The sequence below is a fragment of the Schistocerca piceifrons genome, chromosome 2 (genome assembly GCF_021461385.2).
Source record: "Schistocerca piceifrons isolate TAMUIC-IGC-003096 chromosome 2, iqSchPice1.1, whole genome shotgun sequence".
In the NCBI taxonomy this organism is placed as follows: domain Eukaryota; kingdom Metazoa; phylum Arthropoda; class Insecta; order Orthoptera; family Acrididae; genus Schistocerca; species Schistocerca piceifrons.
This window is the reverse complement of record NC_060139.1, coordinates 245,821,956-245,838,828: the sequence shown is the minus strand read 5'-3', so window position 1 is coordinate 245,838,828 and position 16,873 is coordinate 245,821,956. Positions and strand designations below refer to the sequence as shown.

Below are 16,873 nucleotides of genomic sequence, written 5' to 3'. Positions count from 1 at the left end.
CCAGAATCTACGCAGTAGAAATCAACATGGATCCCGGAAACAGCGTCCGTGTGAGACCCAACTCGCTTTATTTGTTCATGAGACCCAGAAAATATTAGATATTGGCTCCCAGGTAGATGCTATTTTCCCGGCCTTCCGGAAGGCGTTCGATACAGTTCCGCACTGTCGCCTGATAAACAGAGTAAGAGCCTACTGAATATCAGACTAGCTGTGTGGCTGGATTGAAGAGTTTTTAACAAACAGAACACAGCATGTTGTTCTCAATGGAGAGACGTCTACAGACGTTAAAGTAACCTCTGGCGTGCCACAGGGGAGTGTTATGGGACCATTGCTTTTCACGATATATATAAATGACCTAGTAGATGGTGTCGGGAAGTTCTATGCGGCTTTTCGCGGATGATGCTGTAGTATACAGAGAAGTTGCAGCAGTAGAAAATTGTACCGAAATGAAGGAAGATCTGCAGCGGATGGGCACTTGGTGCCGGGAGTGGCAACTGACCCTTAACATAGACAAATGTAATGTACTGCGAATACATAGGAAGAAGGATCTTTTATTGTATGATTATATGATAGCGGAACAAACACTGGTAGCAGTTACTTCTGTAAAATATCTGGGAGTATGCGTGAGAAACGATTTGAAGTGTAATTATGTAAAATTAATTGTTGGTAAGGCGGGTACCAGGATGAGATTCATTGGGAGAGTCCTTAGAAAATTTAGTCCATCAACAATGGAGGTGGCTTACAAAACACCCGTTCGACGTATACTTGAGTATTGCTCATCAGTGTGGGATCCGTACGAGATCGGGTTGACGGAGGAGATAGAGAAGATCGAAAGAAGAGCGGCGCGTTTCGTCACACAGCTACTTGGTAAGCGTGATAGCGTTACGGAGATGTTTAGCAAACTCAAGTGACAGACTCTGCAAGACAGGCGCTCTGCATCGCCGTGTAGCTTGCTGTCCAGGTTTCTTGAGAGTGCGTTTCTGGATGAGGTATCGAATATATTTCTTCCCCCTACTTATACCTCTCAAGGAGATCACGATTGTAAAATTAGAGAGATTCGAGCGCGCACGGAGGCTTTCTGGCAGTCGTTCTTCCCGCGAACCATACGCGACTGGAACAGAAAAGGGAGGTAATGACAGTGGCACGTAAAGTGCCCTCCGCCACACACCGTTGGGTGGCTTGCGGAGTATAAATGTAGATGTAGATGTAGATGTAACCAAGGACATCATTCACACCCATTCCCGAGGCAGGGTTCGAACATGCGACCGTAGCAGCAGCGCGGTTCCGGACTGAAGCGCGTAGAACCGCTCGGCCACAACGTCCGGCCCGCCATCATCAGTGGATTATTTATTCTGAAACATGCAAAAAATAGCGTTTTACAATACAATACCAAAAACCGTTATTACATGTGTACTAACTACCTTGAAGTTGAAGTTCTTCTTAGCGGGTTTGCTTATAAATAGATTTATTTTGGGAGAGGCTCCGACTTGAGCAAAACACTAGTTTCCTTTTTTTTATTCCCCAGACATGTTTCGCTGAAGTTATCTTCTACAAATCAGGGAAAATGCTTTTTACTGTTTTTACACGTATAAATTTTGTTTGACAAAGACAAATTACGTAAAATCCAGGAAATCCATAGCATATGGTAACAAGGTATAGATACAAAATTTTATCTGATTGGCTTTTAGTTACTCAGGTAACACAGAAGAAGCATTGCTTTTCACCTTTGGCAGTATTCCATGACAGTGAAAAATCGTACAGTGATTGGCAAAGGCGTCGAATTAGAGTAACACTGAAGACGTTCTGGTTTCTGTGTCACGGTGCGTTAATTTTCAGACCATTGTTGGCTAGAAGGTCAGTGACGTGGACAGTGAAAACGGAACACAAAAAAGTACGAGTGTCTTCATCTTCACTGAAATACTGGCACTATCTCATAGAATTTATGCAGAAGGGAGAGTACAGCATAAACTAACTAGATGTGATACACGATCAACTCCATGTTGCTATGAGCGAAACTTTATGAATCGCAGTTTTTAAAATGAACCAAAACATATGATTTTTTTCACATTTGTCCAGTACTGCAGACTATCTCGTAATTATAGATGGAACCTCACAGAATGCCAAAAAAGACTAGAACTACTGATGCATCTACATCTACATGGATACTCTGCAAATCACATTTAAGTGCCTGGCAGAGGGTTCATCGAACCACCTTCACAATTCTCTATTATGCCAACCTCCTATAACGCGCGGGAAGAATGACCACCTATATCTTTCCGTACGAGCTCTGATTTCCCTTATTTTATCTTGGTGATCGTTCCTCCTTATGTAAGTCGGTGTCAACAAAATATTTCCGCATTCGGAGGAGAAAGTTGGTGAATGGAATTTCGTGAGAAGATTCCGTCGCAACGGAAAAAGCCTTTCTTTTAGTGATGTCCATCCCAAATCCTGTATCATTTCTGTGACACTCTCTCTCATATTTCGCGATAATACAAAACGTGCTGTCTTTCTTTGAATTTTTTCTATGTACTCTGTCAGTCCTACCTGGTAAGGATCCCACACCGCGGAGCAGCATTCTAAAAGAGGACGGACAAGCGTAGAGTGTGGAGTCTCCTTAGTAGGTCTGTTGCATTTTCTAAGTGTCCTGCCAGTACAACGCAGTCTTTGGTAGCCTTCCCCACAACATTTTCTGTGTGTTCCTTCCAATTTAAATTCTTCGTAATTGTAATACCTAGGCATTTAGTTGAATTTACGGCTTTTAGAGTAGACTGATTATCGCCTAACCGAAGTTTAACGAGTTCCTTTTAGCACTCATGTGGATGACCTCACACTTTTCGTTATTTAAGGTCAACTGCCAGTTTTCGCACCATTCCGATATTTCTTCTAAATCGTTTTCCAGTTTGTTTCGATCTTCTGATGACTTTATTACTCGACAAACGACAGCGTCATCTGCAAACAACCGAAGACGGCTGCTCAGATTGTCTCCCAAATCGTTTATATAGATCAGGAACAGCAAAGGGCCTATAACACTACCTTGGGAAACGCCAGAAATCACTTCTGTTTTACTCGATGCCTTTCCATCAATTACAACGAACTGTGACCTCTCTGACAGGAAATCACAGATCCAGTCACATAACTGAGACGATATTCCATAAGCACGCAATTTCACTACGAGCCGCTTGTGTGGTACAGTGTCAAAAGCCTTCCGGAAATCCAGAAATATGGAATCGATCTGAAATCCCTTGTCAGTAGCACTCAACACCTCATGTGCATAAAGAGCCAGTTGTGTTTCACAGGAACGATGTTTCCTAAACCCATGTTGACTGTGTGTCAATAGACTGCATATCGACGTTAACGATATGAGACTGTAAGTTAGTGGATTACTCCTACTACCTTTCTTGAATATTGGTGTGTCCTGTGCAACTTTCCAGTCTTTGGGTACGGTTCTTTCGTCGAGCGAACGGTTGTATATGATTGTTAAGTATGGAGCTAATGCATCAGCATACTCCGAAAGGAATCTAATTGGTATACAGTCTGGCCCAGAAGACTTGCTTTTATTAAGTGATGCAGACATCTAATAACGCAGGGATCTAAGTGAAGAAACAGAAACGTGACTAATGAAAGTAACTCACGAAATATACTGAAAACCAAGTGCGGCAACATTAGGAAAACAGGCAAGTTTAAATTTCTAGGAGGAGATATAATTGTAAAAACTGAAGAAGAAGCAGTTAAAATCAGAAATGACAGAATGAAAATAGCATACATGAAAGTGAGAAATCTATATAATAAAAAACGTTGTTCTAAAGATGTTAGATTAAGGCATTGTAATACGGTTGTAAAACCACAAGTCCACTTTTATCTCGATGCAAAATGACATTACAAGAAATCAATTTCGTAATTCTCCTATCAAAAGGAACCGTTTGATACATATGACAATTACGTTCCGTTTAATTCATATTTTAGTAATTTTCTACTAATTTTTGTTTTTATCTGTTTTTCGCCGTTCCACGTCTCTTTCAAGATGGTTCAATCAACACATAACCATGATTTGCATGCGAACAGAACTGGAAATCTCTGAGTGACTCGAAAAGTCATTTAGGTAGACCATATCATCCATATAACACACCTTCAGCATAACTTAAAATGATATGTAACTTAATTTGATTCGTAAGATAAGCCGTACTTCTCACTTAATGAGAATAACAAGCCACCAGAGAAAGATAAGCACCGTGAGCTGAGGGTAGGCAGTTGTGAGAGTCTTGGCACGATGTCGACGGGTGTAGCAAGCAGATGCTTTGACAGCTACAGATGTGCGTATTTTCAAGGTGGCGCTGCATTTTATTATTATTATTATTATTATTATATGGTGAAGATATAGAAAAGAAAGAAACAAGAACCTTGCCAAAATACTGAGGAACAAAGATGGCAGCTGGGTTTTGAGACAAAATAGGGAAATATACTCATTCAGTCTTGAACAGATGAGATCAGGGAAAAGGGACATCTAGACAGAATGAAGGAAGAAATATTAACAAAGAAGATCCACACATTCTTCTATAACAGGAAGCCAAAGCAAATGCGTGGTGTGGTAAGACAAAAAAAGGACATAGAAGAAAAGCAGACTAAACAGGAGACCTCAGTCAACAGAGTCGTATTCATCCTTGAAGTCGATAAATTCAAAGGTTCTCTGGAAGATAAAAGAAACAGCTCGAGCCAGTTGGTCGGATGAAAGGAAAACAGCTCATTCAGAGGAAGTGAAAGACTTTTGCAGAAGGATGAAGCAAAAGAGAAATAAATACACTTCTGGTCATTAAAATTGCTACACCACGAGGATGACGTGCTACAGACACGAAATTTAACCAACAGGAATAAGATGCTGTGATATGCAAATGATTAGATTTTCAGAGCATTCATGCTAGGTTGGCACCGGTGGCGACACCTACAACGTGCTGACATGAAGAAAGTTTCCAACCGATTTCCCATACACAAACAGCAGTTGACCGGCGTTGCATGGTGAAACGTTATCGTGATGCCTCGTGTAAGGAGGAGAAATGCGTACCATCACGTTTCCGACTTTGATAAACGTCGGATTGTAGCCTATCGCGATTGCGGTTTATCGTATCGCAACATTGCTGCTCGCGTTGGTCGAGATCCAATGACTGTTAGCAGAATATGGAATCGGTAGTTTCAGGAGGGTAATACGGAACGCCTTGCTGTATCCCAAAGGCCTCATATCACTAGCAGTCGAGATGACAGGCATCTTATCCGCATGCCTGTAGCCGGCCGGAGTGGCCGAGCGGTTCTAGGCGCTACAGTCTGGAACCGCGCGACCGCCACGGTCGCAGGTTCGAATCCTGCCTCGGGCATGGATGTGTGTGAAGTCCTTAGGTTAGTTAGGTTTAAGTAGTTCTAAGTTCTAGCGGACTGATGACCTTAGAAGTTAAGTCCCATAGTGCTCAGAGCCATTTGAACCATTTTTCGCATGCCTGTAACGGATCGTGCAGCCACGTCACGATCCCTGAGTCAACATATGGGAACGTTTGCAAGACAACAACCATCTGCACGAACAATTCGACGACGTTTGCAACAGCATGGACTATCAGCACGGAGACCATGGCTGCGGTTACCCTTGACGCTGCACCACAGGCAGGAGCGCCTGCGATGGTGTACTCAACGACGAACCTGGGTGCACGAATGGCAAAACGCCTTTTTTTGGGTGAATCCAGGTTCTGTTTACAGCATCATGATGGTCGCGTCCGTGTTTGGCGACATCGCGGTGAACGCACATTGGAAGCGTGTATTCGTCATCGCCATACTGGCGTATCACCCGGCGTGATGGTATGGGGTGCCATTGGTTACACGTCACGGTCACCTCCTGTTCGCATTGACGGGACTTTTAAAAGTGGACGTTACATTTCAGATGTGTTACGACCCGTGGCTCTACCCTTCATTCGATCCCTGCGAAACCCTACATTTCAGCAGGATAATGCACGACCGCATGTTGCAGATCCTGTACTGGCCTTTCTGGATAAAGAAAATGTTCGACTGCTGTCCTGGCTAGCACATTCTCCAGATCTCTCACCAATTGAAAACGTCTGGTCAATGGTGGGCGAGCAACTGGCACGTCACAAGACGCCAGTCACTACTCTTGATGAACTGTGGTATCGTGTTGAAGCTGCATAGGTAGTTGTACCTGTACACGCCATCCATGCTCTGTTTGACTCAATGCCCAGGCGTATGAAGGCCGTTATTACGGCCAGAGGTGGTTGTTCTGGGTACTGATCTCTCAGGATCTATGCACCCAAGTTGGGTGAAAATGTAATCACATGTCAGTTGTAGTACAATATATTTGTCCAATGAATACCCGTTTAAATTGTGCATTTCTTCTCGGTGTAGCAATTTTAATAGCCAGTAGTGTAGTCATCTTGACTCGGTCCTTAATTGCTACATACGAAATAAGACACATGAAAATTTTGCGGAACATATGTTTATTTCGCCTCCAGACGTAAATTACAGTACAAGTGAGACGCACTGAATTATTTTGCCGCATCAGTGTTGCCACCTTCACACTAGCAAAAAAACAAAACAAAACAAAAGTAGAGCGCCATCTTGGAAATACGCACATTTGTAACGGCCAGGACGTCGCTGGCTACACCCGTCGATATCGTGCCAAGACTCTCACAACTGCCTACCCGCGGCTAACGATGCTCATCTTTCTCTGGTGGCTTGTCATTCCCATGGCATCAGACAAGCCTTAAGTGAAAAGTACAATGTACCTTAGAAATGAAATTAAGTTATATATAATTTTAAGTCCACCTAAATGATTTTTGGAGTTGCTCATAGAGTTCCAGTTCTTTTCATCGATAGATTTTGTACTCTTGCTTGTATTGAAATTCAAAACAGTTTTCTAAACAAGTGCGATATTTTATGATGAGCCTTTCTCTCCTATCAGGTTTGCTGGGATTAGTTAATAGAAGCAATCATCCATGTTGTTGTGGCGTTCTTGAGTCCGAGGATGGGTTTGATGCAGCTCTCCATGATACTCTATCATGTGCAAGCCTCTTCATTTCCAGCAAACTATTGAAACTGAAATACTTCTCAATTTGCTTCCTCTATACATCTCTGGCCTCCCTCTACTATTTCTACCTTCCACACGTCCCCTCTGATACTAAACTGGTGATGCCTTGGTGTCTCAGAATGTGTCCTATCAACCGATCCCTTCTTTTTGTCAAGTTGTGCCACAAATTTGATGTATCTCCAAGTCTATTCAGTACCTTAGTTACCTACGTAGTCTTCAACATTCTTCTAAAGCACCAAATTTCGAAAGCTTCTATTCTCTTCTTGTCTAAACTGTTTATCGTCCATGTTTAACTTTCCTACATGGCTACGATCCAGACAAATACGATCAGGAAATACTTCCTAACACTTCAATCAATATTCGATGTAAACAAAATTTATCTTCTTCAGAAACGCTTTTCTTGCCATTACCAGTCTACATTTTATATCCATCAGTTATTTTGGTCCCCAAATACCAAAACTTATCTACTACTTTAAGCTTCTCGTTTCCTAATCTAATTCCCTTAGCGTCACCTGTTTTAACGTGACTACATTCCATTATCATTGTTTTGCTTTTCTTGATGTTGGTTTTATACCCTCCTTTCAAGGCGCTGTCCATTCCATTCAACTGCTCTTCCGAGTCCTTTGCTGCCTCTAACAGAATTAAAATATCATTGGCAAATAAAATTTTTGTTTCTTCTCGCTGGTTTTTGTGCAAGATGTAAATAGCCTATCTCTCCCTGTATTTTACGATGTCCTCCATAAAACCTGTTATATCAGCATGAATAAGAGGTGGTTCTGATTTCCAATAAACGTCGTACTGTTGGTCATAATTTCGAAAAAAAAATAACTAAAAGCGAAAACTTTAATTGCACAATGAGAGCTGTTATAGTAAATTTGATTAATACACGGTGTCTTAATCAAACCTCCCTGATTTACCCAGGGAAAAACCACAGTAGATACGACAATGAAAAATGCACCACATTGTAGAGAATCTCAACGAATTTATTTATTCATCATCAATACACCTCTACAAGTGAACCATTTGTAGCATGAACAATATCGAGTCTATATTTAATTTCTTTCCAAGTTCTTTGTAACGTTTCCTCTGTAATTGTTGCAATCACATTAGTGATATGATGTTGCAACGTAAGAATATTATCCAAATATGCGATCCTTCACGAATCCCCACATGAAGAGATCAAGTGGCGTAACATCGGGTGAACAAGGTGGCCAGGCAATGGGTCCTCTGTGTGCGATTCAACATTGGGAAATTTCCTATCCAGAGACTTGCGAACAGCCGTTGACCAATGCGGCGGAGCTCCATCTTGTTGAAAAATGATATTGGGTTGCAAGTCTTGTATCTGTGGGTACACAAACTGCTCAAACATGTCCAGATACACTGTCCCATTCACTGTTTGTTCCATAAAAAAGAATGGTCCAACAATCCTGTTGTGCATTAGCCTGCACCAGATGTTTAGTTTAGGGCTATCATGAACATGTTCTATGACAACGTGCGGATTTTGCGATGCCCAAATCCAAACATTATGCCTATTAACCCTTCCTGATAGATGGAAGGTTGCCTCTTCTGAGAATAAACATCTTTCTGGTAAGCTTGCATCCATATCAATATGCTGCAGCGTATCTGCAGCAAATTGTTGTCAGTGTGGTTTGTCGTTTGGCGTCAGATGTTGCAGGATTTGCACTTTGTAAGCACACACACAAAGACGTTGGTGAACTACACGATGCAGTTTTGATTGAGATACATCAAGTTGCCTAGATGCTTGACGAATTGGCTTACATGGGCTTCTCAGAAACGTTTGTCTGATGTCCTCCACTGTCCCTTCTGGAACTCCGTAATGTGTACTGCCAGAACGTTTCATAACACTTCTTGATGCCAGAAACAACCTATACCATTCCTTAATTGTTTTCACATTAGATGGATCACATTCACACACACGATGATAATTTCTTTGCACAGTAATCGGCGATTTTGTTTCTGCAAAACACACTACTGCTTGCGCGCACTGCTATGGAGTCGCCATTTTCACTTCATGTGACCATACTGCGCTTAGGCGACGATACTTGGCACTTCTGATGCGGGAATATAAATTCTTTGAGATGCTCTACAATGTGGTGCATTTTTCGTTGTCGTATCTACTGTGGTTTTTCTCTCCTGGGTCTTTGAAATCAGGAGGTTTGACTGGGATACCCTGTATCTTTGAGTAAACAAGCAGCTATCAAATTTGAATTTCTGTGACTCAAAAATAATAAAACACGTATTATAAGTGTAACATCAAATCACAGAACAGCTTTAAAACGTTACTGAAAAAATATTACATCCAGCAATTACGTACAGCAGCAATAGTTTTCTTGAAGTTGACGTATGTCCGTTTACAACGTCAGGCCATGTTGTGATAAAAGCAATGAAGCCGAAATAAGCTTATACTAAAATATCAAGGAGCATACTGTGTATTAATTCTCTTCAAGCTGCATTAAGTTACAGAATTTCGATCGATGTTGTGCTGTAACCAAAAGTATGTGTCATGTTACATCAGACCCAAATTTTATAAGGTAAGAATTACGGTTATGCTTCACAAACGAGGAATCGAAGTAATCTGTTAGATGCAGGACGAGAGCTTACAATCAGTCTCGGATTAATGAAAAGAACGGCAAGTTCAGTAGAATTATATAGCAGGGATAACTAGGGAGTGAGCGTTCAGATACGAAGAACAGAGTTTTTTTTTTTACCAGCATGCACTGACTCCGAAAGCCAAGTGGCTATGGGGCAGTGTCAGCTTTCCCAGAAAACTGTGGAGTTTGCAGCTAGACATGGAAAACATTGCAGAAGTAATGAATGCGTGTGGACATCGCTTCGGCAATACCAAGTCTCGTAAAGCAAAAATGGCTCTGATCACTATGGGACTTAACATCTGAGGTCATCAGTCCCCTAGAACGTAGAACTACTTAAACCTAACTAACCTAAGGACTTCACACACATCCATGCCGGAGGTAGGATTCGAACCTGCGACCGTAGCGGTTGGTGCATAACTAACAAAGATATGCATAAAAATGTTGATGGAGTCTGAATTCTGAGACGCTCCCAAAATGTTAAGGAGAACATTCTGAGTAACACACAGTAGAGCACATGTAGAGCCGCTGAATACACAATTTATAAATGTAAGTTCTCCGGTACACAACATTCATTATCTGATCAAAAATATACGGACACGTGTTAGTGGACATTAATATGGCATGTTGAAAGTGAACCCGTTTGTGAGCTGTAAAAAAAATGATTGATTGAGAACCTGGCAGGGTTGTACACAATGAAAGTTACCTTGGCAGGGTTCTACACAATGAAAGTTATCCTGGCAGGATAATACACAAGGAAAGTTATCCTGGGATTGGACGCCACAGCCGGCCGAAGTGGCCGTGCGGTTAAAGGCGCTGCAGTCTGGAACCGCAAGACCGCTACGGTCGCAGGTTCGAATCCTGCCTCGGGCATGGATGTTTGTGATGTCCTTAGTTTAGTTAGGTTTAACTAGTTCTAAGTTCTAGGGGACTAATGACCTCAGCAGTTGAGTCCCATAGTGCTCAGAGCCATTTGAACCATTGGACGCCACAATGAAAGTTAACACTTGGGGGTGACTATTTGAAAGTGATGATTTGATTGAGAATGTAAGCAAAATAAAGTTTACTGGCAACATTTATTTTCCCAAAAATAAAAACAAAGACAGACATAATTAAAGTTAAACAAATTCAAGTAGAATATTGTAAACGACTAACAGGTAGGTGGTTTAAGACCACAATGGATAAGGATCCTGGTGGCGAAAGTGAATCGAGGACTCTGGCCCTAAAAATGTGTATAACGCAATCTGAATTGTTCTGATGCTGAGCAGACTTTGATCGATGATCTACAGAAGTCTCGATAGGTGCAGCTGAGAGCAAGTGGCGATTGGAATTTGTGATACCCAGACAAGGCTGGAGCCGCAGTAATTTGCCCTGTTTGCTTCGTGCTGCGATGTAACTTGCAGCTGGCGAGTCGCATGCGGCAGAGGCGAGGCGTAAGGCGACACCTGTGAGTCGATCGCGGCCACGAAAGAAATGCAAAAATCTCACGATCTAGCGATCAGGCAGACGGATCGCAATTTACTCTCTACCACAGTAGATTTCAGTGTGTGACACACCCATTCGCTGGTCGTACCAAGGACCAATTTGGCTCACTTAAATAAGTGTGCCCTCGGCAAACGAGTAGTCCGAAATGTTTGAAGTCACACTGTCAGTGCAGTAAGGCTCCCCAGTCTATCTACTTGTAAGCGAAGTCAGTCTCAGGACAGGTCCCAAGTACCAACCACACATGCCAGAGCTTCGACCGGAAGTTCGTTCCAGACTGAAGTCCAGAACCAGAGTGCCTCGCACCTCTCCCAGAGAAAAAAATTCCGCTTTTCCGCGAAGTGCACGAACGACACCGCCTTCACCCCGTCTTGAGCCTATCACAGGGCTTTAGAGGTGCTAAATCTCTCCTCCTACACGACAGCATAAACTCATGTCGAACCAGCAGCGCAAGAGTTAAGAAACTTGCGTCTCTGGAAAAAAAAAAAGAAACTGCCAATTGCTTGCCTTTTTAACTTTTCACGGAAGGAGAAGATGTTTTTCTCCGAAGTCACGTCGCTTCCTGTGGCAACAAGCCAACAGATACAATCTGAAATATCTTTATCTAAATTGCCTGTGCCTTGGAGTATGTTAGTCCTACCTATGTGGTGTAATAAAGATTCTCTCTCTCAACGTTTTTTCAGACGCCAGAGTTTCTTCTATGACCGAGGCGGCCAATTTAAGAGGGTCACAGGCCTATTTGCGGTATCGGCGAACACAAAAACTTGTACATTTTTATTAGGCATGGCACAGCACACAAAGCCTGGACTACAACTCAACTGTGTAGAAGCGTCCCTTCAGTTCATCGCCCCAGCCCAGCCTTCGGCTGGCGCCAATGCAGGTATAACGGCATTGTCCTGCTGGAGACCTGTCTCAACTACAGGCTGTTCCGTTTGCCATGTACGGCCGTGGGCCTGTCCGGCAAAATTTACTGAGGGGAGGGCTGGCCGCCACTTGCTTTCAACTTCCAACATGCCGTTTCTACGAACTAAGAACCATAAAAATACCTCATGCTTTTAGCGCCCTACCAGGCTCTTTCAACGCCTGCTCAGGCCGTTAACTTTCTAGAGTCTCACTCAAGTTGCGTAACATTGTAACAAAATCTGTATGGAAAATAGGTGAGAGAGTAACTTTTCCTCTCTCAATTTGTTTACCCTTCGCCTTCATGGCGGCTTGAACTCTGCTTGGGACACTATCATTGAGGTGTCTGAATGTCTGTGGAGGAATCGGAGCCCATTCTTCCTCAAGTGCAGAAACCAGAAAAGGTACTGGTGTTGCACTTTAGTGTCTGGAACAAAGGAAAGTACCTAACTCATTCCAGATGGGTTCCACTGGGCCGAGGTCGCGAACCTGGGCAAGCCAGTCCATTTCAGGGATGTTATTGCCCACAAACTGTTGCCTCACGGATGCTGCTTGACGACACGGTGCATTGTCATGCTGAAACACACAAAGATACTCTCTGAACTCTTCTACTGTACGCAGTACACAATGGTGAGAAACTTGTTCATACTCTTCCGCATTTACCGTTTTCTTAGGTGCAAAAAAGAGACCATATTGTAAGCACAAAAAACTCTCATACCGTAAGACCACCTTGTATGTACTACACTGTTGGCGCTATGCATGATGCCAGGTAACTTCCTCCTGGCACCCACCAATCCCAAAAACCCTTCCATCGGATTTCCACAATGTGTAGCGTGATTCACCATAGCAAAACACTCGTTCCAGTCATCCACTTTCCAGTGGTGTCGCTCTTTACACCACCTCAAACGTCGCTCAGCGTTGAACTCAGACTTATGAAGAGCTGCTGTCCCATTGTACCCCATTCTTCTTAAGTCCCTATGCACAGACATTGTGCTAGCTGGAGTACTGGTACCACTTTGGAAGTCACGAGCGACTGTGTCCAATGATTACACGCGATTTTTGACAACCACCCTCGACAATATTCGATGGTCCGTGACTGTCAGTACATGAGGTCTCCTTGGTCTTGGTTTAGCTGTGGTGGTTCCTTCGCGTTTCCACTTCACAATCACATCGCCAACGGTGGACACTGGAAGCTTTAGAATGGTTGAAATGTCCCTGATGGATTTGTTACACAGATGATAGTCAATCACTAGTCCACGTTCGAAGCCATTAAGCTCTCCTAACCGGTCTATCCTACTATTACTAATTCTCTACTGAGAACAAAATACAGTAGTGGAAATCAGTATGAAGGTATGGAAAATTGTAGGAAAATTAATATATTCGGTTGGAATAGTCGTGCGCAGTTTACATGCAATAGTATGAGAATCAGTACATCGACAAACGCAGTCAAATGGTATCGCATTTGATGTCACTAGTACTGTATATAACAAGACTTCAACGATTCATGTAGTAGAGGGTCGAATACAGTATAAAGCCAGTCAGTTCTATACGGTGTTAGTGTTTATTTACGAGGTTTTACTGCAGATAGGGAACATACATTACTAGTGACAGTGCGTGTTACGTACATAAACCACGAATGCGACAAGGCCACGGGGAAAACAGTTATAATGCGCTGAAAAAAACACGAATCGGTGCGTAGAAGAATGTGGGACACACTAATAGTGAAATCACCAAGAAGTTGAAACGTTCATTTACAGTGACTGATAATTTCGTTAGTTTTGGCGCATGATATGGACAGAACGGAAAAGATATGCAAAGTAGAAAATTATCTGAGGCACCGAAAAGTTAACTTTGCTCAAAGAAATGGCTGCAAACCGTTATTCTTCTCAGCTTGTTGCTGGTTTAGAGTTGCAACTGCCAGGCGTGTACGACAGATTCGGTCAGATGCATTCGAGAAACGACTGCAGAAACCTGCTCTATCACTCATACATAAACAAGCTAGATTGGAGTTTGCTGAAAAACGTATGTCATTGACTTCACAATGGGATAAAGAGCTCTTCAGTGATGAGGAGAAGTTTACGTTAAGTGGGCTGGATGGATTTCAGTATCATTGGCGTGATATGACAACAGAGCAGCAGACAAGAATGAACAGAAATTTTTGGGGGGAGGGGGGGGGTCGAAGATTTGAGATATGGACAGACTTCAACGATAAAGGCAAATTAAGCATTGCTTGGCTGGCGACTAGAATGCATTATAAAATGTACTCTAAGACGCTAGAAACAGAACTGATAAGCGTGTATGAGGAGCTATGGGACGAAAGTCCCATATTTCAAGAAGATAACGCATCTGCGCATGTTTTAGCTACAACCAAAACGTGGTTTGAAGACAGGACAGTGAGTGCCTTTATACCAATTTCCATCCAGGAAATGCAAACACCTTATTTTGTTACTCGTGTTATGAACGAACTATGTAATTCCGTACCGAGCGAGGTGGCGCAGTGGCTAGCACACTGGACTCGCATCCGGGAGGACGACGGTTCAACCCCGCATTCGACCATCCTGATTTAGGTTTTCCGTGATTTCCCTAAATCGCTCCACGCAAATGCCGGGATGGTTCCTTTGAAAGGGCACGGCCAACTTCCTTCCCCGTCCTTCCGAAACCCGATGAGATCGATGACTTCGCTGTATGGTCTCCTTCTAAACAACCCTCCCCCCCCCCTCTCACAGGATATGAGATATATAAGTAATTCCGTCACCATTATTTGTCTTACATGTATCTACTACACTACTGGCCATTGCTACACCACCAAGATGACGTGCTACAGACGCGAAATTTAACCGACAGGAAGAAGATGCTGTGATATGCAAATGATTAGCTTTTCAGAGCATTCACACAAGGTAGACGCCCGTGGCGACACCTACAATGTGCTGACATGAGGAAAGTTTCCAACCGATTTCTCATACACAAACAGCAATTGACCGGCGTTGCCTGGTGAAACGTTGTTGTGATGCCTCGTGTAAGGAGGAGAAATGCATACCGTCACTTTCCCGCCTTTGATAAAGGTCGGATTGTAGCCTATCGCGAATGCGGTTTATCGTATGGCGGCATTGCTGTTCGCGTTGGTCGAGATCCAATGACTGTTAGCAGAACATGGAATCAGTGGGTTCAGGAGGGTAATACGGAACGCCGTGTCGGATCCCAACGGCCTCGTATCACTAGCAGTCGAGAAAGGCACCTTATCCGCCTGGCTGTAATGGATCGTGCAGCCACTTCTCAATCCCTGAGTCAACTGATGGGGACGTTTGCAAGACAACAACCATCTGCACGAACAGTTCGACGACGTTTGCAGCAGCAGGGGCTACCAGATCGGAGACCATGGCTGCGGTTACCCTTGACGCTGCATCACAGACAGGAGCGCCTGTGATAGTGTACTCAACGACGAACCTGGGTGAACGAATGGCAAAACATCATTTTTTCGGATGAATCCAGGTTCTGTTTACAGCATCATGATGGGCGCGTCCGTGTTTGGCGACATCGCGGTGAACGTACATTGGAAGCGTGTATTCGTTATCGCCATACTGGCGTATCACCCGGCGTTATGGTATGGGGTGCCATTGGTTACACGTCTCGTTCACCTCTTGTTCGGATTGACGGCACTTTGAACAGTGGACGTTACATTTCAGATGTGTTATGACCCGTGGCTCTACCCCTCAATCGATCCCTGCGAAAACCTATATTTCAGCAGGATAACGCACGACCGCATGATGCAAGTCCTGTTCTGGATACAGAAAATATTCGACTGTTGCCCTGACCAGCACATTCTCCAGATCTCTCACCAACTGAAAACGTCTGGTCAGTGGTGGCCGAGCAACTGCGTCGTCACAATACGCCATTAACTGTGGTATCGTGCTGAAGCTGCATGGGCAGCTGTACCTGTACATGCCATCCAAGCTCTGTTTGACTCAATGCCCAGGCGTATCAAGGCCGTTATTACGGCTAGAGGTGGTTGTTGTAGGTACCGATTTCTCAGGATCTATGCACCCAAATTGCGTGAAAATGTAATCACATGTCAGTTATCGTTTAATAGATTTGTCCAAGGAATACCCACGTATCATGTGCGTTTCTTCTTGATGTAGCAATTTTAATGGCCAGTAGTGTATTTTCATAATAAATTCGATGCATGTAAGCTTAAGATATCTTACTTTTTACTTTCGTAGAGACCCTGCCTTTATACTGATTTCGACTACTGTATCCTTGCGTCGTTTTATTGTGTCGGTTCCGCCTCTCATGACATTGAGTGGTCGTTTCCACCTTTTACGTAGGGGTGTCCGGATACTTGTGATCAAATGATGTACTGTTCTGACCTGTGGACACGGAAACTTCTCGGACACAACGTGCACCAAAGGCCAAACAAAAATTATGTAAAGCCTTCTCCCCAGGATACGGCTGCCAGTCCGAGATAACGAGGTGGACAACGAGGTGGAGGCGTCTGGAGCCGCTGGAGACGGCGGGGCAGACGAGGGCGCCGAGGTGGCCCGCGTGCGCTCCGCCATCTTGCCGTACGCGGACGCAGACGTCGACGCCGCGCTGCAGGCGGCAGACGCCGCGCTGGACGCGGGGAGCGGCGTGCGAGCCGCGAGGCTGCTGCATCACCGGCACGTCGTTGACGACCTGGACATCGACGCCAGGGCTTCTGGTAATCTGCCACTGTGTATTTGCGAATATAAGCGGGGATCCAGTTCTAACAGTTCGCGCCCATTTCTTCCATAGGGATTTCTCTTTTTGGTAATTACACTGTGTTTGATGG

At 43.8% G+C, this 16,873-nt stretch overlaps 1 protein-coding gene across 1 annotated transcript in view; it reads left to right on the top strand.

Annotated features, from left to right (window-relative positions):
- Nucleotides 1-16,873, top strand: part of LOC124776468 — a 266,406-nt gene that overhangs the window by 222,645 nt on the left and 26,888 nt on the right. The window contains exon 5 of the mRNA XM_047251481.1: nucleotides 16,506-16,762. Coding sequence (XP_047107437.1) covers nucleotides 16,506-16,762 — 257 coding nt within the window. The remainder of the gene's footprint in view (nucleotides 1-16,505; nucleotides 16,763-16,873) is intronic.